At 46.4% G+C, this 26,017-nt stretch overlaps 4 protein-coding genes across 4 annotated transcripts; 1 reads left to right on the plus strand and 3 right to left on the minus strand.

The window, feature by feature from the left end:
- Positions 1 to 3,289: 3,289 nt before the first annotated feature.
- Positions 3,290 to 4,655, minus strand: LOC120640183. The gene is made up of 4 exons (XM_039916047.1): positions 4,650 to 4,655; positions 4,483 to 4,561; positions 3,925 to 4,379; positions 3,290 to 3,298 (listed from the first exon to the last, which is right to left on the minus strand). Exons 1-4 carry the CDS (start codon positions 4,653 to 4,655, stop codon positions 3,290 to 3,292), a joined length of 549 nt encoding a protein of 182 aa, XP_039771981.1.
- Positions 4,656 to 8,458: 3,803 nt separating this feature from the next.
- LOC120641197 (disease resistance protein RGA5-like) lies at positions 8,459 to 9,747 on the minus strand. Its single transcript, XM_039917207.1, has 3 exons — positions 9,603 to 9,747; positions 9,357 to 9,435; positions 8,459 to 9,201 (listed from the first exon to the last, which is right to left on the minus strand). The coding sequence occupies exons 1-3, from the start codon at positions 9,606 to 9,608 to the stop codon at positions 8,732 to 8,734; spliced, it is 555 nt and encodes a 184-aa protein (XP_039773141.1). The 5' UTR covers positions 9,609 to 9,747; the 3' UTR covers positions 8,459 to 8,731.
- Positions 9,748 to 14,283: 4,536 nt separating this feature from the next.
- On the plus strand, positions 14,284 to 16,309 carry LOC120643050. The gene is made up of 3 exons (XM_039919586.1): positions 14,284 to 14,462; positions 14,881 to 15,233; positions 15,336 to 16,309. The coding sequence occupies exons 2-3, from the start codon at positions 14,919 to 14,921 to the stop codon at positions 15,591 to 15,593; spliced, it is 573 nt and encodes a 190-aa protein (XP_039775520.1). The 5' UTR covers positions 14,284 to 14,462; positions 14,881 to 14,918; the 3' UTR covers positions 15,594 to 16,309.
- An 8,370-nt stretch (positions 16,310 to 24,679) lies between these two features.
- LOC120640184 (heavy metal-associated isoprenylated plant protein 47-like) lies at positions 24,680 to 25,465 on the minus strand. The gene is made up of 3 exons (XM_039916048.1): positions 25,457 to 25,465; positions 25,270 to 25,348; positions 24,680 to 25,172 (listed from the first exon to the last, which is right to left on the minus strand). Exons 1-3 carry the CDS (start codon positions 25,463 to 25,465, stop codon positions 24,835 to 24,837), a joined length of 426 nt encoding a protein of 141 aa, XP_039771982.1. The 3' UTR covers positions 24,680 to 24,834.
- Positions 25,466 to 26,017: the final 552 nt, after the last annotated feature.

Here is a 26,017-nt window from a genome sequence, read left to right on the forward strand (position 1 = left end):
GTGATAAACAATAATATTTCATTACATACCTGTCAACCCAATCGTGGTGTATAGAGATCTGCTCCCCAGGTGGACGAGGACGTAGCACCTCTAGGGCTCGGTGCTCAACTGCTGCAAAGAAAGACCTGTGGCTCGAGTCGATAACTGGGTCTAGCAAGGAGTCCATCTCCATACCTATATTCAAAAATATATGAGAACACATAGGTACATATATGTTCCATACAAACTGGACGCACGATATTTATACATTACAGATAGCTTCGATACAAACTGGACGCATGATTGATACATAGGTACATATATGTTCCATACAAACTGGACGCATGATTGATACATATGTACATATATGTTCCATACAAACTGGACGCATGATTACTACATATTACAGATAGGTTCGATACAAACTCCACGCACGATTAGTCTGCTCAATGTGTCGAACAATCATTTTTGGCTCATAATTTAGGTTGTCCATAATCAACCCATATATTTACTTTGCAACAAAGTCGCATGATATATTGCGATGCGAGGGCTGAACTTCTGACAGCAAACAAGTGTGCTCTGTCACAATGAAACATATCCAGTTCAACTTCCATTTTCCCTTGAATGCATGTACTCGCCATGGACATCCATCATTCACACACTTCACTTCATATTCTTTACTGCCAGACTTCACGACTCTAAATTCTCGCTTCAATGATATTGCCCATACTCTCACAGCATCTTTTACGGCTTCAATGTTTGGATATATTGCACCTTGTACTACCTCATTCCCTCTGTACTCACACTTCTGATTTCGTACGTCTTCTACGACATGATTGCCAAAACCATGCTCCTTCCACTCTTTTGGCAATGAGTACTGCTCGTCATCAGATGAGCCCTCATATTATCACATCTCCATTGCGGCTTGGTCTTCTGCCTCCATCTCGTCCACGATACTATATATCCTCTCTCCCTCATCAGTAAGGCCCTGTGGTCCGATGTTTTGGTTCTCTATCTCTTCTGACTCATCTTGCTCAACATAGTTGGTCTCTCTTCGAATACTCGGAGTTGCTTGATCTGCACCATGTTGGATTTCATTTTGTGTCTTCTCCCGAGTTTGAACAAGAATGGCCAGAGGCCACCCACGCTCTAGAGCTGCGGCAGGAACTGGCTTTTCGGCCTGGGGCAGCGGGAGAATGTGTGCTCGTATGGACGAGCACGGAGTGTGGAGAAGGGTGGTCGTTCGCCGGTTTGTCCTTGGTGCTCGCGCCAGGGGCCCCCGCGCCTGGCGGGGTCCTGTCTGCAGCAGCACCAAGCACCCCGGGTGGTGCCGTAGACGGTACGACGACACGGCCAACTTCCTCCAGGATGGCCGTCGGCTCCAGGCTCCATGTTGAGAGAAAGCCTTGAGCCGACGCCATGCCGCCGCAGAGGAAGCATGGCCGTTGCTTGAGAGAAAACCTTGAGCCGACGTAGGGGCGGCAGCGCCCAGCGGCACCTCCGCTGTGCGTTGTTGCGCCGGCTCTGAGGTGTCACAGTGGCGACGCACAACAAATGCCGCTGCCGTGCGCCGCCGCACCGTGGGCGTTGGTGCCCTAGTGCCACGGCATGTGGCGTGGGTGACGCCCTGCCTTCCTTCATCTTCTCATTCGCCGTTGCAGAGGATGAACACAGCCCCAGAAGCCTGAAGATCCAGCCAGCGCCTGACCTCCCCACAGACGGCGCCAAATGTCGTGGGATTTCTAGGGTACCCACAGCCGGGTGGCGGAGCGCACCCGCCTATTCCCAGAGAGGGAGTACTCGGGAAGTTACTAGGCGATTGGGCTGATCTAGCTCTGAGACAAGCACACAAGAACACACGATTTAGAGTGGTTCGGGCCGCCAGAGCGCAATACCCTACATCCACTGGGAGAGGTATTGATCTTGATTGTGTATGAATCTATCCTCTGCCGGGCCTTGGCTTTTACCCAGCCTGAGTTTTCCTTCTAGCGGGCGCCCCCTTTTATAGACCAAGGGGTGCGGATACATAGGACGTTGGGGCCCCGACAAGTGGGCCCAACGTGACTGTGCAGCATACTGCGCGGAGTATTTAAATGGCTACAGTGGTTACGAATCTTTCCTCCGATATGCTTCCATGCCCTGCTGACCCTCTGACGAAGGGTGGTCTTCTCTTGTCCCGTCAGCTAGGTGCCCGTTGGGGGAACGTAGCTTGCGGCGTGACCTGTTGAAGCTATTATGTAGGCGTCATAATGGGTGAAGCTGAGCCGTCGTATCCATCTGTTGTGGCAAACTGACAAGCGCGGCGTGGGCGGCGCCAGCAGCCCCACCATGCATCTTGGTAATACGCGATCAATAGTGCCCCCTGGTCAAAGAATCTCCTCGGCTTCTGCTACATCAATGTGGACGTCCTCCTACCGCAATGAATACAGCGGTAGGTGAACCTTAATATGGAGACCAAGCGACTTTATATACGTGTCTGTGCTTGCAGACACGTGGCGGCTCCGGACCACCCCGAGGCGGAGTGTCGATTCCTTCCCATGGCGAGGGGTCCGGTTACTATACCGGGGGTCCGAGACCCCAAATGGGGGTCCGGGATTCCGTGGGGATCCGGACCTCCACGGGAGGTCCGGAGCCTCCGGCTGTTCGGGCTGAGCGCCTGCTTCTTCCGGAACACGTGGAGCTCCCGGACCTTTCCCAACCAGAGGACGGGTCCGGGACCGTTGTCGGGTGAACAGGGCTTCCGGAGGGGTTCGGCTGCTGGACGTAGTTAACGATAACTACAAAGCTCTTCTTGCCTAGACACAGCAAGAGGGGGTACCCCAGTCCTGCGGTACCGACACTTGCATATACTTCTTTCAGTCATCAGTGTTGTGTATCATCATCAATTCTCATAAATCACTTTCTACTTCCCAATTAACAAGAGAATGGACGGTCATCACATGTGTCTCCGAATCAACACGGAACCCACGCTGCAGCCATTTATATATGGAACCAAAACTTCTCTCCAGAGCTTTATCTATGGCGCTAGATGTGCACTTAAAGGCAGAAATGTCTACTTCATTTGGCCCATACAAAATATTGTAGTCACCAAAAAATACTTGAAACTGCATCTTGCTCGACATATCTGTATATCACAGAATACTTATTGAGTTATACTCTTTACTTCACTACCTTATTTAATAATCCGTAAAAACTAAGTATAGATTTCCACTACAACATTTAAGTATTCATAACTACGTGATGACACTCAAATTCTATATTGCATATGCGAAATTCTATTCTAAATCGTAATTAATTTATAAACACGTCTCTAATAGTACTGCAATTATAATAATAAACGCGCAGTCTTAATTTCCTAAACTAATAATAAATACGTATCCTTAAACTCCTACTTAAATTAGTTCTACTATAGCACTAATTAAATTTAATTACTCTACAATTTCAATGGAAAAGTACATAAGTTAAATATAAATACCTGCAGATCACAAGTGCGGAATCCGGTAGGGCTTTGCCGCTTTCCTTGTCCTCATCCCTATTTTTTTTGGATTTTTGGTGGAATTTTTTGGTTCAAATGAGGAGGAAATGGGGGTGGAGGGCTTATATAGGGGACCCTGTCGCCCGGGGGCAATATGCTACAAGCCTATAACGCGTAAGTTCTTTTATTTGCAAGTCCGGTTTTGGTCGATTCCATCTGAATATCTGATAGGAAAAAAAAAGTCTGCATATGCATACAAGTATACAACCTGCAAATAGCTTGGGCACACACGCAACAGCTTCGATCTGCCGTTACGGCAATAGAAAAGAGAGAGAAAAAATGCGCTACAATATCGAGCAGCAGTTGAGCTCTGCACCGCCGTGCTCTCGCCCCTCGCCGCCCGCCGCGCGCGGTGGCGGGCGGGCGGCGGCGCTCAGATCGTGCCGCGCGATCATCGGGGAGTAGTTCACCGGGTGGCTGCGCGCCACCTCGCGCGCATACAAGCTGCTGCCCCCCGCGTAGCCGTAGCCGTAGCCGCCTTGCGCCGCCATCGGCGACGGCGCATAGTGCTGGTAGTATCCCGGGCTGGGGGTGCGGTGGTAGTAGCTGACTGCCTGCCTGTCGTGCTCGCCGGGCCACCGCCGGGCGGCGGCGACGACCGGCCACTCGATCCGGCCGCCTCCGGGCACGCTCTGGCCGAGAGTGGGGTGCCGCTGGTACGGGGACAGGGTGACGACGGTGTCCTTGGACGACGCGCCCCGTGACAGCGCGTCGTGGGCACGGCCCGGCAGAGTCCGCAGCTCCAAGATCTCGGCCTCTCCGACCTCCTCCTTGAGCTTCCTCGCCAGCTTGCCCGCGTCTATGGCATCGCCGATCACCAGCAGCAGGTCCTTGCCGCTGCCGGTCACCGTCACCGACTCGACCCCTGGCCAATGTCACGTACGCTTCCATGTCATTGCCCAAGAAATTCTGGATGAACTCCACGGGTTTCCCGATCACGAAGGACGAGAGCGGTAGTAGTGGCATACCGCTGACTGAAGCTGCCACTTTCAGAGCCTTGTTGCGGCCCTTGTCGGAATCCGGCTGCATTCGGATGATTATCTCCTTCTGAAGAAAAATTGCCAATTCAGATGTTAGCTTTTGCTAAACAGGGAGCGTCAACTGAAGGTGAGTCTGAGGAGAAATCAGCTCTCACCCTCATGGATGGTTGTGCAACGCTGTTCAGTTGGAACCCAACTGCAGCCAATTTGGCTGATGCTGAGGGAAGATGCCAAGATGGAATGTTTCTGCTGCAGAGTTACCGGCAGGATGTGTGCTGGAAACTTGTCAGACTCATATATACTCAGCTCCCATCTTCGTGACGTTCACGGTTGCAATCTTTTTTTTACTGGTTATTAAGATTAGTAAACTCATAACTAATCAAGGCGACTCTTGGTTGAAAAGAATTAAGCAGAGGTTAAACAAAAGTTTCAGAAAACGGTATGGCGGTTCAGAGCTTCAGAAAATCTGATGGTGACTCGACATCGGCCCATCGCAGACTTTGTGCCAAAGTCAAACAATGCATCCCAAATGGGCCGGCTTTGTGCAAAGTAGCTTAGACTATTGCAACTAACCGCGTAGAATAATCGCGAAGATTGGAGTTGATGTCATGATCCAGGGGTTTGAGTTGGGTCGTTCGGTAGTTTTGGCTGATCTTCACCAGCCACAAACTCAGGACAAACGCGCCTTCGGTTGAAGTACGGCCATGTTGGGGGGGCAAAATGAAAGCTAAACATGTCTTCATTATTTTTGAGGAGCACAAAACACCGTACGATAATCCAGTATTTGCAGCCTAGGACCAACGTTTTGCATTGCTAATAAACTTTCCCCTCCATTTGCCAGCGAAGTAGCCATGACCGGAGTCCATCTGTCCATGACTGGTGGCCACCGTTTGCAACAAGTAAAATGCAGTGACTGGCACGGCATGTTCGTTGTTACTTGTTTTTTTTTTTTGAACATAAGGCATGTTTGTTGTTGTTGTTGTTATTTCCTGTTTCGTTCTGTATGCGAGACAGGCAAGTCTGCTGAGCGAGCTTGGCCAAGAAGAATCTTAGCAGTTGCGAGGTAGATGCCGCAGATCCGAGGCCGTGTTTAGTTCCGCACGTAAAAATTTTTGCGTTGGGATCTTGTCAATTTGAAGTATTAAATGAAGTTTATTTATAAATTTTTTTGCACAGATGAGTTATAAATCGCGAGACGAATCTAATGATGCTAATTAATTCATGATTAATCAATAATTAGCGGATGGTTACTGTAGCATCACTGTTGTAAATCATAGATTAAGTAGGCTCATTAGATTCGTCTCGCGATTTACAACCCATTCATACAAAAAGTTTTGTAAATAGACATCATTTAATACTCCATGCATGTGTCGAAATATTCGATGTGATATTTTTTTTTACGAGTTTAGGAGGTGTGATCTAAACAGGGTCTGAATGCATGATCTGATTGACCAAACAGACTCTCTCTCTGTCTCTCTCCGTCTGACGTCTTCAGCTTGCGAGAGGTTGGTGTCGCCATGGTCACGTCATCGTCTATACGCGTAGCGCAGGGGAAAGAAAAAATTGCAAGTATCGAGAGTAGATTGGCGTCACTCGTCAGGGTGCTTGAATTTTATAAATGTCCAGAACACGGTTCTTTTTTTTAATTGTCCAGAACACGGTTCGAGTGCGCAAAAGAACTCATGGATGGTTCCGCTACTGACCAGGCGTGCTTATCCTACGCGAGAAGTGGTGTTGACGTGTCACTGGCCAGAGAAGATGGCGTATCAGTACATTTCATGAAGCAAGATAATACTTTTAGGGTGCTTTTGGTTAGGCTTTCAACGTGCTTTTACTTTTGCAAAAGCCAAAAGTCCAACCAAAAAGTTCAAAAGCCACAGCTGCTTTTGTCCAAAGCCAGCTTTTGCCTAGCACAAATTCAAAAGCACCTTCACCCAGCTTGCTTTTGGGTCAAATATTTACTCACCTACCATTCGTTACGATGCATACCAGTTCGGGGTTCTTTTTTCCTCTCGCGACCCTCCACGCCAGCTCGCCGGCGCCTCCCCGCGAGCTTGCCTCGCCGCCACCGTGAGGCTGCTCCGCCGCGCGGCCACCCCGCCTCTGCTGCGAGCTCACCCGCCGCCGCGAGCTCGGGCTGCGGGCGGTCACGGCACGCATGGCGCCGGGCGGGGGCGGCGCGCGTTGCCGCTGGCGGGGCCGTGAGCGCAGTGCCGCGGGCGGCGGCGGCACGGCTGCTCGCCGGTGACCTTGCGCAGCACCAATCTCATCCCGTGCTCGTGCTGTTGCTCAAGGAGAAAGAAGGAAGAAGATGACGAGTGGACCCCACTCGTGAGAGATGGAGAGGGCTGAGTGGTGTGTACCGTTAATGACATGTGGGGCCTATTTGTAGGTCCTTTTCAAAAGCCACAGCTTTCCACCAAACGGCCTTCTGCTTTTTCTACAGTCACTTTCTCACTGCTACTTTTTCAACAGGCACAGCTTACAGCAACTTTTCCAAAAGCTACAGCCTAACCAAACACACCTTTAGACTCTTAATAACAAACGCTTACGAGAAGTCACACGTACGTACTGGAGACCACTCGATGTCTAATTGAGCGGTACCTCCTCATACCACAAATAGAGCATCTCCAACAATTTTTCATTCCCTGATAAACTCCTGCTGTTAGAAAAAGAATATGCTCTACTAGTTCCCTCTTATATCTTCCTTTCCCGATAACTATTGGGTTATTCTAATATTTCACCCAACTCTCTTCAAACAAACAGAGGGTTCATGCTCTCTCAATATGTTGTTATATTGGTATAAGATTATTGGAAGACAACAAAAGCAACTCCCCATATAATTCTAAAAATCCCAATACTAGTTATTAAGAGAGGATTATTGGGGAACTACTGGAGATGCTTATTTAGTTTTGTTTCAACAAATCCACTTGTCCCATGTGTCTGGTTTGATGAAGTTACATAAGAGCTTGCTGGTTAAGCGCGGCAAGCTTATAGCTGACAATACATATTGTTGCTAGCAGATGATAGTTATAAATAAATTTTTCTTCTTGAACTTTTCAATTCATTATCCAATTGTGTTTTTGGTGTTAGTTGCTGATTAAGCACATCAAGCTTATAGTTAACAATAATTAATTTTTGCTAGCAGAATCCTAGACTTGTCAATTCGTTGTGGATGATTTTCTAACCGCTATGAAGTCATTTTTCCCTTACCCTGACGAATCTCTCCAAGGGTTCCCTATTAAGCCTTAGGATGAAATTTTAGCAACAAAAAAAATGTTTAGGGTCTTTAAGATTCATTTATTATTGGTAGTAGCAAAAGCAAATGACAATGTATATATGGTTTTTGCCCATATAGCACACATGCATTTTACTATTATATGATGATAATACATGTATGAGGCTTTCATCCGTAGTAGCAATGTAGGGATATATTAGGTGAAGGTCTAGATTATTTCTTATGTTGGGTATATTTATGACTCTATTTATGTCCATCTCATCAGGATGTGTTCTAAGGTTGTAAATATTTTTGTCGTTACTCTCTTGCATTCTTTACATTTTTAAAATATTTACATCCTTCACCTAATGTGTAATGAAAAATGTAAGTAGAAAAAACTTTATAAATTAAAAAATTAATATGATAGATATTTAACCGTAGCAATGCTTGGGCATTCTGCTAGTAATCCTAAAACAGCTATTGAGACATCTCCCAGTACTAGTTATTAAGAGAGGATTATTGGAGAACTGCTGAAGATGTTTATTTAGTTTTGTTTTAAGTTAATTTTTTTTTTGGCTTTGGCCATTAGGAACGTTCTAAAGGCGGTTTTAATATTGGCAGGATTCGAAATACACTACTGAAAATTCACATCACACTTACTTACTGTGTTTCAAAAAAAAAAGAAGAGATAGGCATTTGAAATAGTTTGGTCCGCAAGCATAACAATTCAACCGTACCACGAGCATCATCTCTGAAGGACAAGCAGTAAGCTGGCTTGCACTTGAATTCGTATAGTATGAAGCTTGTAGCTTGAGTATGTACACACAGGTTCAGGCAGCCACGCACGCGCAAATGCTTGCTCTACACTAATTGCACGGAACCAGAAAGTAATCCCAGTCTCTGCTTGTGACTATAACACTAACACCGAGTCACCAGGCGAGGGACACCAGATGGCACATGCAACAGGAAGTTCATTCCCAGATCACGCGAAACACCAACGGGCAACACGGCACCCCCTCCTCACATGACGGAGCATCCGTTGGGGTCGCTGGCGTACTCGTGGTGCACCACCGTGCGCGTGTTCGCGGCGGCCGGGTGGTAGAAGTAGTAGTCGTCGTGCGGCTGCTGGTATTGCGCCGGGTACCCTCCGCCGCCGCCGCCGTAGTAGTAGTCGACCCGCGGCGGCGCGTACGCCGCCGCCGACCCGCCGTTGTAGTAGTGGTCCCTGCCGCCGCCGCCGCCGGCAGCGTAGTAGTGGTCGCGCGGCGCGGGCGCGTGCTTGTAGGGGCTCGGGCTCGGGTGGTAGCGGTACGCGGCGGCGACGAGGCCGCCGCCGAGCTCGTCCGCGGCGTCGACGGTGCGCAGCTCGACCACCTCGGCGTGGCCCACCTTGCGGCGCAGCTTCTCGGTGATGCGGTTGGAGTCGATCCCGACGCCGATCACCAGCAGCAGGTTCTTGTCCTCGCCGGCGATCGTCACGGACTCCACCCCTGCTCGGTGCACCGATCGATCCAACCATATGTCAGTGTGCCACCACTAGGTGTATTACGGATAGAGCAGGTGGATCAAATGGCCCGGGTTTTGACTTTTTAGATATTGCCAGGCCTAGGTGATTAAGGGGCCGATCAGGAGTATCTTTGTTTACCTGAGATTGCAGCAGCCACCTTGATAGCTTTGCAGTGGCCCTTCTCGGAGTTCATCTGCAGCCTGATGATCATCTCCTTCTGCCAAGGTTTCGAACGACCAAAAAACCGTCAGAAGAAAAAAAACAAGAAAATTTTAACAGCGGTCGATCACAAAACATGCGCAGCTAGAGAATCATATTCAACTCGGAGAGGGTAAAATCCAATTAAGCACTAGCTTGATCAGAACTACTAGCAGGATCCCTTACCCTCATTTTTCTCCCTGACGAAGAAGCAAGAGCCAAGCACACTCCTCTTTTCCACAAGCTTGATGAGCAGGGAGGCTCTCTGGCTTTGCCTTGGTCTAGCTAACAGTAGTGTGCACACTACTGCCGCCTCCCTTTTTATACACGCCAACGCAATTATCGAATAAATTACTGCCAGTTGACTTCATTAACTAGTCAAGTCGTCGCTCCTCATCAGCTACAGTAGGATATCCGTTACGGCCCCGCAGTGCCGGACAGCGACAGAAATACTTGACCGGGAAGACCCGAGCTGCTGAGCTCGAGCTCGACCGCATCTCCTAGCTCGGTATGCTGCTGCAGGAGCAGGTAGCTTTTCAAAGGGAGAATGGCCCGGAAATTTCCGCTGTGGCCGGTGCGGTTGGCGACTTTGCTCGCCCCGGGGTTTTGGCGGGACCCGGGTTGGAGAAGAACGGTAGCGCAGCGCGTCGCTGTCGTCCCGGCTCCCGGCGGTTACAACGTGCACGGTACACTACTCGACACTGAACTACTGAAGAAGTGGGGAGCTGGTCGATCTGTCCGGGGGACCAGATGGGGTGGGGAGGATTTCGATTGGAGGAGGATGCAAGTTGCCGCCGCTGATGGGTCGAGGGATCAGCTGAACAATCTGCTCGGCTGATGGGTCGAGGGATCCCCGTGTCTTCTAGCTCTCCGGTGACGGCGATGCCTGACGATGGCAGACGGCATAGCCATGCCATGGTTGTTGCTTACGTCATAGTAGCATTTTTTGGGTCAGCCGAAGCGTTAATTAAGGGAGGGGGAGGGGGGATTTAAAGAATGGCGTCTTCAAATTCGGTGAGTATCGATCAATTGCGCCTTCCTAAAAAATAATTTAAATACCATGAGTATATAGTTCTAGTTAGGAAAAAATTCGAATTATACCCTTAAACTATCGCAGAAGTCTGATTTTCAACCTTCAACTACAAAATCGAATAACATAGGCCATCCAACTATTGAAACCGGGCAAATTTGACCCTTGGGCTGGTTTCCAAGCTAATTTTGTATTTTTTTTTAAATTAAAGAAATTCTAATTAGATTTAAAAATCACAACTAAGTCATTTTAAATCAGAAAAATATAAAACTAGTATCAAATTTTTTTTCTAAAAATGTAACCTATATATTATTGCTCTATTTGAATCTTGGTTATTCAAAAATAATAGTCATAACTAAAAGCAACAAAATATTATGAAAATAAAAAATTAGATATGAATAATTAAAAGTATCATGCCAATAGATAGGTTACATTTTTAGAAAACTTTTGATGCCCATTTCACATTTTTTATTTAAAATAAATTACTTATGAATTTTTTAGTTTAAAATTAAATATTTTTAATTCTCATATAATAGAAAACCACCTTCAATACCACCTAAGGGGCCGGATTTGCCCGGTTTCAATAGTTGAATGATCTTTGTTATTCGATTTTGTAGTTAAAGGTTATAAATCAGACCTTTGTAATAGATTGAGGATGTAAACCAGACTTTTGCTATACGGGTAACGAATTCCAAGGAGCAGAGCCCCAATTGAAATTCCATGATCCGAATTCCAAACGGTGTAGCTAACTGCAAGCCCAGCTAGACCCGGTAGGATTCCTCTATGGGCTAAATGCCATCAGGCCTATCCGCCGAGAGAAGGCTTTAGCTTTGACTAATGGGCCGAAATCAATAAAACAACAGTTGACCCAGCACCCTATGATTTGTTGATAAATTGATGAATACTCCCTAAGAAGTAGATCAGTTGGTTAGGTCTCTTGTGGTGGAACCTACCCACCCGGGTTCAAGTCCTCGACTTGGCACGGGTGTTCGCACTTTTCTGGATTTATTCCAAGATTTTTCGGCGTTATGCGTTAATTGGTAAGCGACGTTCCCGTCGACAACGAGGCGCCAATGGTGACTTTTTATTTTTCACTTCTCTGGTTACAGGTGGTGTGTTGACAATGCACTCATCAAGGGGGAGATTGAGGAATGAGCAGTACTCACTCCTGGCTGTGATGAGTGAATTGTCAACCGTGCGGTGTGATCGTGTGCTTGGTCTTTGGTTGCAGGTACACGGGCGTCGAGTGTCGACAGTGAGCTGTCGTGGAGGTGCTGTGGCCGATGGACCGTGCAGTGGATGGCGGTGAAGGGCAGCCGGGACCGGAGCTCGAGCCGGGCGGCAGCTGTGGCGTCCACTCCAGGATCGAGAGCGCAAGCACTGGTGGATGACGGGTTTCTTAGTTTGCGCCACAAAACCAAGCTGGCGGACGGCGGTTGAAGACGCCAAGTCGTGGAGGCACGGGCGTCGGTCTCGGGACTGGCGGAGGTGACGGGCGTCGACGGCGTCTAGGGCCTCGCTGTAGGCGAGGAGGTGACGGGCGTCGGGCGGCGTCTAGGGCCGTCAGAAGGCCGAGGCGGGAACGGCGTCTAGGGCCACGGCGTGGAGGCGGGAATCTTCCCGCGCATGGAGTTTTGGCGGTTTTCTCAAAACCGATCACGTCATCGGGTTTCGCGGACCCCTCAAAACCGCGGATCAGATCTGCATCGACGTGGCGGTATCGCGGAGAAGGCTTCGAGTTGAAGAAAGAAACTCCGCCGTTGGATGAGATCTTGTGCCCTTTTCGGTTTTGCCCCTACGGGCGTTTTAGTGTACGAGTCAGGGTGCAGGTCATTTCTGAGAAGGTACCGGTCTGTGAGACCGGTCGCTCCCGAGGTCGTATAAATACATCTCACCTGCCCCCTTGGACAGGTGAGCCTCCAAGCCACGAGTCCTTTTCTGTTTTTTCTTGCTCCTCCCTCTGTTCTAGGGTTAGGCCGAGGTCTCCATGGAAAACGTGGTCTAGATTATAGCTAGGTCCACAAATTTGAGAGGGTGGATGAATGGGTGGAGGTCTAGCTCTTGTATAGGTGAATTCCTCTGTAAATCACGATGAATTTGAATGAAATCGAGGACCCTTTGAGCAGCTCACTTGTGTTCTCATTCATCTTTTGTTCATAGATTGATTTCCTCTCTTTTGGTGGTTTTTGAGATTAAAGCTTTCTCTTGGTGGGTTTAGGGACTCCGTGATTTGCTTCTCGACCATCTAGCCTAGAGCTAAACCCCTGAGAATCATGAGTCCCTCGGATTGAGGTTTTGGAGTTTTTGAAAAACCCTCTTTTACATCTTTTCCCCACGAAATTCTTGTGATCCTTTGCGTTTTGGGTTGATTCCTTTTGTGGAGAGGTTCCTCTCTATCCCAGAAACCTCCCTGCAAATTTTGAGACCATTTGGTGATGATTTGAACAAGTAATCTTGAAATCACCTCGAGTTCGCGGGCTGGAATTCTGTTCTGAGCAGAAGCGGTCTGACCGGTCGCAGCAACCGGTCTGACCGGTCGGAGCAACCGGTCTGACCGGTCTGGAATTTCAAATCCAGCCCGACTGGTCTGACCGCCCAGAGAAAGCGGTCTGACCGGTCCCTGACTGTGAGATTTGCAGTTTTTCTCGACCGCTTCCGTATTTTCTCTCGCTCGTTCCTAGGGGTGATTTGTGTTGGTTTAGCTCTTCTATAGCTACTCCACACCTCATCTAGGATTTGAGGGTTTGTGGTGATTTTCAGGATATAGGCCGACGGATCGATTTCGAAAGAAATTTTGATCGGCTCCCATTCACCCCCCCTCTGGTCGCCAGTTTCGGTCTCTCAGATTGTTGTAAAGTTCATCTGATTAAAGCAATATCAAATACTAAGAAAGAATTATATTGGGAAGGGCATGGAGCCAGTCAAATTTGTAAGTATATGTTACTTTTCTGGTTCCAAAGCATTTGCATTTATTAAGAATCTAGAGAACCAAATAAACAACGTGGTCTTCAATCACAACTGCTATAGTTAATTAGGGGTAACATGATCATTTTTTAGTAGTAGTTACATGTCTGACAATTTCTAAACGAACAATCTTTCTGGGACGGAGGGAGTACTATATTACCATTGTTAATGGATGGCTAGATCTTCTCTATACCATGTACCGCCAAGCGGTAGTATTATGCGCCCTAAAAGAGCTCGAGAATCCAACGATGGCATAACTTTGCAAAGATGCTTCAAGTTTTGCAAGGCTATAATTTATCTTTTTTTTCCAGCACTTCTAAACTGCAGGCCGGCATACTTGTGCAGCTTGTAGTGTTACACGTCTCTCTGAGCAATCTCAACGCCTACTACTGAAAATAAAACAATCTCAATACCTCGTACATTATGACAGAGCCCATACATACTGCCAGACATTAGAGGTACGACTCTATAATAAATTACATGATTGTAGAAACTCTTATCAGGAATCTGGCATATGACGTGAGATTTTACACATTTCCTCCAAAGAACTTTGGTATCCATCATATCAAGCAGTATCTTTTTTGAATAAACATATCAAGCAGTATATATAGCGCACAAGAAAAATGGATGCGACAACTTGCATAGTGTACTCGTAGAACCTGCGAGTAGGTTTCAACCAACGTTGGTTGCACAACTGTTTGACAACCATGGCTAGTTACAACGCTCTTCATCTTCGCCGATATTTGATCAAATTATTGTACCGTTTGCGCGCTACTCCACACTTGGTTGGTTGAAATGAGTAGCACAGGCTATTGGTACAATTTTTGGATTGTATTAGGGTTACCAATTGGGTATCCAAACCGGAAGGAAAGGAAAAGATGCCCATGGCCCAGGCGTTCAGCTGTTCAACCCCCACGACCCGACCCCTCTCCGTTTCTTCCTCCCCGTTCCCCTTCTCGGCCTCTCTCCCTTTCCTGGCGGCGACTAGGCGAGCGGCGGCGCCATCCGCCACGTCTTCACCGGGCCTTTTGCCAGCGACGAGCACCCACAAGGTATCGCCCGACCCTTCTCTTCCCCAGGCCCGCTCTTCCCTTCCTGCTGTGCGAAACGGAGCAACCCGAACCCTAACGTAAGATGTATTCGGATCTGACCCAGTTACAATATACCTACTAACGTCGAGTTTGTTTGCAAAAATTATCGGTTTTACACACGCCCATGTACTATGCTGGGTCCGCTGCTGGCGAACCCTATTCTTGGACCTAATATGTTCTTGCGAACGATTTGCATGTTGAGAACGCTGGAACGGTTGGCAGATTAGGGTTCTCGTGAATTGTCTGATTTTCACTTAATCTTGGCGCAGATTAGGTTATGCTAAAGCCAGCGCCATAATTTCTTTCTTATTGCTCCCAGTTATTCTTGGTGAGAATGTGAATTGGAGCAATAAGAAATTTGATCAATTGAATATTTCAGCACCAAACTGTGTGGGTAAAGTGTGGAATTGGAACAACATGTACGGAACCAAACCGAAGAAATTTGATGGATGGGTTGCTAACGAGGATGGTAACGGCGGTGAGGATGATGCCACGGCTCTCCCAGAGGATCACGAGGGTGGCCCTGAGGATGGCTATGGTGGCGAGGAAGATGCCGCAGCCTCGGATGATCGTGGAGCAGCCTCGGAGGATAGCGACGATGACTACGTGCCATGGACCGAACGCGCGGTGCAGCTGTTGGCCATTCGTGCAAACTTCCCTATTTGCGCTATCAATGGCTACGACTGGCAACAAGGCCTGCAAATCTACTATAGGCAGAGCGAAGTACAAGAGGTATATACTAGCTACCTTATATTACCTACTAATTAACTGTCTTATTTATGCTTCATGTCTCTGATATATGTTAGTTAAAACCTTTCACATTCATGCTTGCAGGAAGGAATGGTCGATTTGGTCCCTATTGGACCCCGCCGTGTTCTCATGGCTTACGGTCCCTTGACCTTGGAAGTTTTCCATTGCGTTTGTGGAAACGGCTACACTACTTTTTGTGCCTGTGCTGATCCCTTCAAAGAGGAATGGGATGTTTCTGGTGAATATTATGACAGAACCGGAGGAATACACAGATATCGTCCATGGCAGACTCCCTGGCCGCAAGTTGGAGATCACATTCTTGGTGATTCCCACCGCCATTGAGACCAATGTTGAGGTCAAGTTGAAGCTCAAAGACCTCAGTTCTAGAAGCCGCGCAGTGTATGGTAAAATCAAGGCGAGCACTGCTGACTATGGGAACAAAAGTGTGCACCTCTTTAGCTGTGAAAGAGGGAGGAGTTGGTCTGTTCCCTCTGGCCTCACATCGATTCTTCCACTGAGTCCGGCTGTGATTGCCTTGCCATATCGTCGGCAACTAGAACTCCACATAGAGGTGGACCTAATAGTAATCACAATCTTTGACAACCAAGAAGAGTACAAGAATTTGAAATTCAGTCTAACATTCACTCGTGGAATTAGGAGTCAAGAAAGAGAAGTTGATGATGATCAAGTTGAAGTGAGCATCACCTTCGATCCGGAAATAGGTGAAGGGGTGATGTAGTAATCGCAGGGCCAAATCTGGAACTGAACTGGGACCACTATGAAATAAGTGAAGGGGTGACGTAGTAGCATGACAGGAACGTTGTGTACGTTTGCCCAATCATGTTATCTATTTCCTTTTTTTTGTTTTATCTAGTCATGTCGTTTTTATCAACATAACTATTGATGTAGGAAAGTGGGTACCAAAATACTAGCAAAAAGTCATGTGGATTGGTATTCGTTCGCGAACATTCATATTGAGCATTTGTACTGCAATTTACAACGGAGTAGTAGGTAGTAAAATCTTCAAAATCTGCGCTGTGATTGTGTGCCACTTGGCATAATCATAGAAGATTTATCACCTAAATAGGGCTGAAATTTGCTTGAGGTTCCTCTCGCGGCCTCGACGTCCCCTGGTGGAGCAGCTCAGCGACTTATGGGACTAGCGACTTATGAGATCCGATCTCAGCATGAGTAAGGGCTGGATTTGTCAGCTTCTTTTCGACTTTGTACCTCGATGAATACGGTATGTTTGAAGTACACATAATTGATTTCTTCAGGTGCGACCGCAGCGGCACTGGCAACACGCACCCTGCGTCAACGGTGGCCCGTCGAGGAGCCGCTCAACTCTTGGACAGCGGCCGGGCAGGAGACGCCAGGCCAGGGGCGACAAGCAGTGGCACGAGGCGCGCGGTCAGGGGCGTGTGGCGGCAGCGATTACGCACGACGGCGGCCGGACCGGCTCGAAGGAGTCGCTGCGCGTCCAGGGGCGACCACCCACGGCCGCACGCGCGGTGGCCAGCGCGGCGCCCGACCAGCGCCGAGAGGAACCACGGGAGCCGCAAAAGGGCGGGACCCGAGGTCTTGTGACGGCGCCCGCAACGCTCGGCCAGGGGCGGGAACGCGTGGTGGCGCCGCGGCGGAGGGCAGGCTGGCGGCACGTCGAAAAAGATCGACCTGAAGATGCGAATCGACAGGGCATGGACCGGCGGTGTCCTGCGTGGCGCCCGACCAGCGCCGAGAAGTCGCGGCAGCCGTACAGGGACGGACGGCGCCCGCAGTGGCCGACTACCGGGGGCACAGGGGGGAGAAGGGTAGGCGGGGGACTGAAACAAAGGAAACAAAATTTTAATCCTCGTTAATATTAAGTTAACAATTAGTCCCTTCATTCTAAATTATTGATTGTTTGACTTTTATTATTCCTAGTTTGACCACTTATCTTGTTCTAAAGTTTATGCAAAATATCACTTTTTTGTTGTGTCTAACTTTTTCAATACAAGCTGTTCAAGAATGACTTAAACTTGACGGCATCTGCATAAATTTTTTAAATAAAACCGGTGATCAAATTTTAGGTTAAAAAAATCAAACGATCTATAATTTAGAACTATAATTTGGAATGGAGGGAGTACTATATTACCATTGCTAAAGGATGGTTACATCTTCTCTATACCATATACCACCAAGTGGCAGTATTATACGCCGTAAAAGGGCTCGAGAATATATAATCCAACAATAGCATAAGTTTGCAACGATGCGCCAAGTTTTGCAAGGCAATAAATAATTCATCTTTTTTTTCCAGCACTTAAACTGCAGGCATACTTCTGCAGCTTGTAGTGTTACACGTCTCTGAGCAATCTCAACGCCTACTAGTGAAAATAATACAATCTCAATATACCTCGTACATTACGATAGAGCCCATACCGCCAGACATTAGAGGTACGACTCTATAATACTCCATCCGTTTCAAATTATAAGTAATTCTAAATATTTTGGAGAGTCAAAGTTTTTCAAGTTTGATCAAATTTATATGACAAAATAATAACATGTATGATACCAGTTAAGTATCATTAGATTCTTTGTTAGCTATATTTTCATAGTGCACCTATTTGATGTCATAAATCTTTATATTTCTCTCTATAATTTTGGTCAAACTTTGAGATGGTTTGACTTTCCAAGATTCTTGGAATGACTTATAATTTGGAACGGGGGAGTAACTTACATGATTGTAGAGTAAACAAACTCTTATCAGGAATCTGGCATATGACGTGAGATTTTACACATTTCCTCCAACGAACTTTGGTATCCATCATATCAAGCAGTATAGTAGCACACGAGAAAAATGGATGCGACAACTTGCATAGTGTACTCGTAGATGAGTAGGTTTCAACCAACGTTGGTTGCGCAACTGTTTGACAACCATGGCTAGTTACAACGCTCTTCATCTTCGCCGGTATTTGATCAAATTATTGTACCGTTTGCGCTACTCCACTTGGTTGGTTGAAATGAGTACATTCTATTGGTACAATTTTTGGATTGTATTGGTTAGGGTTACCAATTGGGTTTCCCGATATAGTATTGGATGATCTTGTCTGAAGTCTCACGAAATGCCTTTCACTTCATTTTTCTTCAGACATCAGTGACAATAATGCTGAACGGATAGACAATCCAGAAACAATCAATTTGACAACAATCTTTCCTGCGGATGCGCTCTCCACCCATTATTGAAGCTCCCCTCTATCTCTCAGTTGTTGAGAAGTCAGGACTCTGAACAGGAGCGAATATAGTCAGTTAGCGATGACATGAGACTCTCACGCGAGAAACAACGTGATAGCTTTTTCATCTCAATCCTAAAGCCTAAATTCCACAGTTCAAAAGAATACTAATGCCTAATTTATTGGTAGCTTTTAGCAATGGTTGCGAACGACAGAAAATTAGAAATCTGAAAGATATCGGTACTTGACATTGAAAGAAAGCTCAGACCTGAGTTTTTCTTTTTTCTGAAAGCGAGTAAAGTAACATCCTCCTATAGGATACTTATCCTTTAACTTTTGCTCTCCTTTTCGCTTTTCCTGATTGTCAAATACAAAAGATCGTAGCATTGTCAGGGCCAGCCGATCAAGTCATCGGGGTCGACTCTATTGACACAACAGGGTCGAATATATTAGTAAACAGTATTTTTACACTGAGTTTTGTAAAATTCATCACGGACCGGCGATCCCCGTGCCATAAGGCAGCTCCGCCCCATCTGAAGTAATTGCTGTTTACTAGATATTCATTCTAGTTCTATAAGACAAATATTTAATTTGTTTCCTCTTATTCTGAGGTGATCAGAATTTTGATTTTTTAAGAATAATGCTGCAAGCTTCTACAAGAAAAAAACGAGCACTAATAATGAAACAGTCTGATGAGGGCTCACACGAGCGCCTAGATGCCAAACCTATTCAAATCACCCAATCACCCATACATGAAGTTCCAAGACTGCAGCGCAACAAAAATTCAGAGCAATCCCATACCTAACAGTGCCTATCTCATACACATGATTATTTCGATAAGACTGGTGCGGAGGTGGAACGCAGATGGAACACGGCAGCTGGTGAGCAGTCATCAGGCATATGCACAACACAAGGCTAGGCGCATCCTGGTATCATCTGAGCCAATCTTGTCTAGGTGTAACTAGGCTTTTGGGTTCATCATGCACCTGACCTACGAAGCTACACATCTATGCAATGTGTCGCATTACGCTTACTGAAAATGTTTATATCAAGGCATGCTAATAGGGGGAAAGGACTCAGGTGCTCGTTTATATGAACAAGAACTCAGGGTTTCGGAGCTCATGATATACTCCGGATCTAACAGGCCTTCAAAAGGTTGTGGCAGGTTGTGTTACACTGATAATAGCTTCAGTACGTGTCTGCATTTTGATCGATTGCTAATATGTTCAGATAGATTAGTGAACGACCGGGACGGCCGCGCGCGTGGGGTTGGGGTGGGGTGGGGGTGGGGGAGGGGGGGGGGGGGGGTAGTAGCTTTTAAAAATTCAGAACAGGCCATATGACCATAATTTAAGTTGTTGATACATCTCACTTCTAACTACTAAGGTGACACAAGTCATCTCATGATGAATTCACTCTAGGAACAGTTAAAAAAGCTCGATGCTAAGCGAAAGCGAATGTAAAGCGATTTACTCGAGCAGAGCTATCACCGTAACTTCTCTTGATCAAGCATGCGACGATACAACAATGATTAGCAAAGCTCGAACCAAATGTAAGCAAAGCTTAACCAAATAGCCGATCAAGATTCTCGAACTAATCTAGCTTTAGCAAGAAAGCAAGTACTAATCAACACAAGTAAGCAACAGTGATAAGATCCCAAAAAGAGCTATTTAACTATTGCTTAAACAAGGATCAAGTGCTGACTATGCAAACAAGAAAGTTGCTGATTGGTACAAGCTAATAAATAAATCTGAAGCAATAAACTAAAAAGATCTTGCAATGATTTCCTCATCTCTATCACTGTAGCATGAAAGCACCATCTCAGGCCTTGTTTGGCGGGGCACCACGAGCGGCTCCGGCTCCGACCGGAGCCCTACCAAACAGATGTTTTCCCTGCAGCTCCACACGAGAAGCCCGCGCTGGAGCCAGTTGCGGCTTCCACATGGGAGGTGGAGCCACGTGTTCATGGCTCCAATCGGCTCCGCCCCCCTCCATCCCATATTGCCCCTCCTCTTGCTCCCCTGCCACCTCCCGCGCCAGCCTCTGCCGCCGCTCGAGCCCCGCTGCGCTCGTCGCTGCTGCCCCGCCGCTGCAGTAGGGGACCCCGATCCCGCTGGAACGCCCGCCCGCCCGCGCCTCCGCCGGATCTGGCCGTCCATGCTCGAGCCCCACGGCTGGAGACACGCATGGGCGGCGGCGATGGAGCCCGCGGCCAGCGCGGGCTGGAGCTCCGCCGCGGCCGCCGCGAGCTGGAGCTCCGCTGAGGCCGGCGCGGGGCAGCTCAACGGGGAGGAAGGGGAAGGAGGGGAGCTCGAGCCCTGCGCCTCGCGGCTCGATGCAGCGGAGGGTGGAGGGATGGAGGGGGAGCTCGCCATGAGGGAGGAAGAGGGGCGTGCGGTGGTGAGCTCGAGGCCGGCCGAGCTCCGCCCGGGGCCATGGCCAGCCCGCGGTCCTGCTCCGCCCGCCCTCCCACCGACGTCGTGGAAGAGGAGGAGGTGTCCGGCGTCTGAATGGATAAGGAGAAGAGGGGGGGAAAGGAAAACGGGACAGAAAAATAAAAGGAGAGGAAAAATAAGAAAGAAAAAATACAAGGAAGGGTAATTTAGACATTTCACAACCTCAATCCAATAGGTGAATTCATTTTGCCAAATGTTTTCCAAAACGGCTCTAGCTCCACCAGAGAAGCCGCTCCACCAGAAAAACCGGAGTCGAAGCCATTTTTGGAGGAGCCGGAACTCTGTCAAATAAACCCTCTTATGATGATATGAAACAATCGGGCAAACCTCGTGTGCCTAGCTTGCACCTGGCAGCTTTGCCGCTGGCGGCTGGCCGCTCTGCTCCTCCAGGCCCTTGGCCTGCTAGCGCGGCCCCTCCTAGGCTGGCTACAATCGCAGGCCAGCGCTGGCAAATCTTAGGACCCGTTTGGTTACTGGCACTCAAATTATTGCACAAAGTCCAATAACTATATTTTGTTTCGGAATAATTTTTTTTTTCCGAACAAATTATTTGTATTGTAGAACAATTAAAAAAATTGTTTTGGAACAAAATAAATTTGTTCTAGAATAAATTTAACTATGTGCCAGTTTAGACCCAACAATATAAAATCTGTATTGGGTGACAAGTCTGCTGGGATCACCCGTGTGACCCCAGCAGTCCCCGCAGCGCTAACCTATGAATCTGCGATTGGCCCGTCGCTCTGCCTGGCCACGGGCTGGTGCCTGGTGGCCCAAAAATTAGGAATCGCTCGCACGACTGGCAGTCAAACCATCGCACAAGGTCCAATAACTATATTTTTATTCTGGAACAAATTTTTTCGAACAAATTTCTTGTATTACTTGAATAATTGAAAATTGTTTTGGAAAAAAAATTATTTTAAAACAAATTTGACTGGATTACATATGTGGACTGATTTATTGGACTAGTTTAGACCCAAAACATAAAATCTGAACTTAGTGTGGCAGGTTGGCTAGGGTCACCCGCGTGACCCCAGCAGCTCCCCTGTGGTGGCCTGCAGCCTCTCGAGCCGCAAGCACGAGTGCCTCGAGCTGGGACTCGCGCGCACGTGCCTGCGCTGCGGCGCATGCGCCTGGGATGCGCTGGCTCCAGTCCCGTGTTTATGATTCAAGCAAATAATTGCAACAGTTGGATCTAGAATCAAATCCAACCCAAACCCTACACTAACGATGGATTCGAATCGGATACGGATGAAATCGGATCCGAATGTCATCTTTTACCACTTTTTAATCCGAATACGAATGCGAATGCGGATCTCGTCGGATACGAATACAAAATGGATAGTTCGAATTCGGATTCGAATCCGGATACCTTCTCGATTTGAAACATAGAGCTATCACGAGTATCAGTTTATTTTGTCAACAATTTTATCACGAGTATCAGTTTATTTTGTCAACAATTTTATAGTAGATCAAAATCATTATATAAGTAGAGAATAAAGGATTAGAAGATAGCTAATAAAAAGAATATAATTATCTATGTATAGCTTTTATATTAAATATATAATACTAATTTTAAAGGTAAAATAAATAAATATTTAAATACTTAATAATTAAGATATATAAAAAAGATTTTATCATTAAATAAATAATTAATTTGACTCATATAAAATAATTTTAATCATGAAATAAATATATTAAATAGTTAAAGTTAATTTTTATATCATTACTAATTTTAATAAATATATTATTAGTTATCTAGCTTTCTAAATAATTTAAATAGTGTACATCATTAAGTAATTAGTTATAAAGATAAGTTTAACATTGTCTCACTAGTCACTTTTTCTTTGCGGATACGGACGGATATGGATGTGATCGGATATTTCTCGAATACGAATATGGAATCAGATAGAGAAAAGTTCTCAAAGTTGGATTCGGATGCATCCATATGACATCCATATTAAAATCGAATACGAATACGGATATCCATATTTACATTTTAAGCGAATACGAATACGGATAATTCGGATGTTCAGCCATCCGGATCCATCCTTACCCTACACTGTGGTGCCGTCGTCGCCACCCCGAGCACACCGCCAGGCCGCCGCTGCCCCTGGCCACTGCCGGCCACCACCAGGTGAGAGATTTGAGAGGAAGTTGAACCAATATTGCTCTCAAAGATCCGTCAAGATATCTGACCCAAATAGCAGCCAAATACGACGAATGAAAATCATCCAAAAATTGCCCGAAAATAGCGAAAAGAAAAAATACTCGGTATGAAACAAAAAGACACCAATTTAATCTTTGGATTACATGAAAGGAAAGTTTTGAGCATAACTGGAGGAAATTAGCGAGTCTCATGCATGAAAGGAAAGTTCTGAGTATGATCAATAGCCCATGCATGCTAATGTTAGATAAAGAAAGTAATAAGTAAGTACAAAGGTAAGGTAAATAAAAGTATTTGGTGTAAAAAGTATTAAAAAATTTTGCCAGAAATATTTTAGAAACATCAAAACCGTGGGTCTTCCGTGAGGAGTAAGGTATGCCTAATTTTAATGAGAAAGGGTTTTAATTCTTTCAATTTTTAAATATTGGCATCTGTGCAAGTTGCCTGTTCTTATGGAGTCTCCTGCATCGAAACAAATTTATCCGTCAAATTAGAAGACGGTCATTTCTCATGTTCAAAAATTTAAAATTTAAAATTGAATCGTGTGTTTCAATCATGAATTTAATAATAGTTCATTTGTACGCATTATAAATATTTTAATATGAATTATTGTTGTGTGAAATGAAGAGAATACATAGAGGATATGTGAAAATAGAAGAAAAATCAAATAGGGGTCAACATTTAGAGGCTCTTATTGGATTTGAGTTCCAAAAACAAGCCTAACAAGTAGGGAGAGTACCTAATCAGAAAGTTGTTTTAAGGGCCATTACTAGGGATGCTCTAAGAGCAATTTCACCAGACCATCTAAATAACCCTGCATCTTACATTTGAAGGGTGGAGTAAAAAACCACACCCCAGCAGACCCTTTACTAAAACCCACATTTTGGAAGGCCTCCAAATCTCTTCCTCCACCTTCTATTTTTGGAGAGTCTCTAGGGAGCCCCCTATCCACCGACAAATGGGGTCTCATCCTTTAGATTAAAAGAAGATGGTGAGATTTAGATGTTACTGCTGGAGTTGAGGTTAAAAGATTAACCCTCAAAAAATAGAGGGAGCCCTTTTTGAATAAGTAGAGGGTCTTATTTGAGAGGCATGACTGGAGATGCTAAATGCACATTTAGATCCACAAACTTACTAATTGTGCCACATAAAGTCCAAATTACCATATTTAAGCTATAAAGTTGAAGTATTTATGCTGATGTAAAACTTACATGTAAGTACAAATTTATTTTTGAATTTTCGCGCTCAACTCTTATAGTTTCAAATTTTATTTCAAAACTTTATGTCCGATTTTTCCCCCAATGTTTCCTCCAAATTTTATTCTTTTTATTTTTTATTTTTTTCAATGTTTCATCCGAAATTTTACTGTTAACAAGCTTAAGGATCTAAATGTGTATTTTGAAAGTTTGAGGATCTAGATGACAACTTGAATCAAGTAAGATCCGGCGGTGTATTTTACTCAGTGAAATAGTAATTAGTCGAGAACCTAACGCAAAGGGAAGAGTGATTGCACCTTTTCGTATATCCTGATTATGTAACTAGATGATGCACTTCTTCCAAAGAAACTAAGTCGGAATATTAATCAAACAACCCGTACAAACAAACCCCTGCTTAAACGCGAGTACACGACTACACCCATGTCACTTTCCCTATGCTTATTTTTGTTTCTCGTCCACAAAGTACTACTGCGCTTGACAAGATCATCCAGAGATCGATCAAATGGTTGTTGATTTCCCAACTCGAACCGTGCACACCTACATGATGGTGCACCACGAACCCTCGTCGGAGTCCTCGACGTAGCAGCGGCCGGCGGCGTACGGGTAGACGACGCCCGTCCGGGGGCAGTAATAGCTATACCCGGGGTGGCAGGGGTACCCCTGCGGCGGCCATGCGGCCACAGGATTGCTACAACCGGTGGCCGCGTCGCCCGCCGCCGGCTTCTCGTCGACGACCTCCTCCACCTTGATGATGTCCACCCTGCCCGCCTTCACCGTCTTCCGCAGGCAGCTCGTCAGGCTGGTGGCGTCCACGCCGTCGCCGACCACCACCAGCTGGTCGCGCTCCTCCCCCTCGATCCCCAAGGATTGCACCCCTGCAACCACGCACGCCGGCACACATCGATGCCATCAGCTGCTGCATGCTCTGCGGCGGCACAGCGTATAGCAAGAACTAGTAGGCACAGTGCTCACCGTACGTCGAGCCAGCTAGAGCTAGAGCACTCCTCCGGCACTTGTCGCACGTCATGTACACCTTGATCACAATCCTTTGCTGAAAAAAGTTGCAAAAGTTGTTTCAGTTGCATTAGAGGCAGGAGAAGATGCCGTGATCATCGACAGAAGACTACTGATCTTCTGTCCCTGACAGAAGAATTGTTACCTTCGTCATATTTTTGTTGGTGTGTTTTTGGTCCCCAACGGTAGAGTTTCTGTGTGGTGTCTAACAAGTGACAACTAGCTCGAAAACCTTGAAACTTCAGAGTTTGTTGAGGAAGGGAGAAGGGCCCTTATCCAACTTATAGAGTAGGACAGCAGGCCCGATGAGGAGTGTACTTTGCGTCCCCACTAAGAATATTACCCAGTGCTTTGAAGATTCCGAGCAATTGATTTAGACGATCGATCCCAACTAAACCACCGTGCCTTTCTATATTTGCCGTGGGCTAAGCATAAGCAATGTTAAGAATTGACTTAGCGAAGCTCCCTTCGGTTGCTGCGCTTTCTGAAACAGTGCTTGATTTTCAGTTGAATAGGATTCATCGTTGATTCTTTGGTTTGCATGAGGCGTATGCTGTGGAATTTGAGACCATGTAGGTATCAATCAATAATACTAACTTGGAGCCCAAGGAGTACATCGACATGTCTTTGTTTAATTTTTTTCTCTTCTGTTCTGAACTTTTGGCGCTGGACTACTACGTTGAATGTTTGACATGGTAGCCGAGAC

This window comes from Panicum virgatum, chromosome 7K (genome assembly GCF_016808335.1).
Source record: "Panicum virgatum strain AP13 chromosome 7K, P.virgatum_v5, whole genome shotgun sequence".
Classification (NCBI taxonomy): domain Eukaryota; kingdom Viridiplantae; phylum Streptophyta; class Magnoliopsida; order Poales; family Poaceae; genus Panicum; species Panicum virgatum.

Bases quoted from the DNA above. Each gene is read 5' to 3' on its own strand.
- LOC120640183 (XM_039916047.1), bottom strand. The intron at 4,380-4,482 runs GTATGCCACTAC...GACATTGGCCAG, and splicing joins AGTGGCAGCTTCAGTCAGCG to GGGTCGAGTCGGTGACGGTG.
- LOC120641197 (XM_039917207.1), bottom strand. The intron at 9,202-9,356 runs GTAAACAAAGAT...TGCACCGAGCAG, and splicing joins GGTGGCTGCTGCAATCTCAG to GGGTGGAGTCCGTGACGATC.
- LOC120643050 (XM_039919586.1), top strand. From the start codon at position 14,919: ATGTACGGAACCAAACCGAAGAAATTTGATGGATGGGTTGCTAACGAG. The intron at 15,234-15,335 runs GTATATACTAGC...TCATGCTTGCAG, and splicing joins GGCAGAGCGAAGTACAAGAG to GAAGGAATGGTCGATTTGGT.
- LOC120640184 (XM_039916048.1), bottom strand. The intron at 25,173-25,269 runs GTGAGCACTGTG...GCGTGGTTGCAG, and splicing joins TCTAGCTGGCTCGACGTACG to GGGTGCAATCCTTGGGGATC.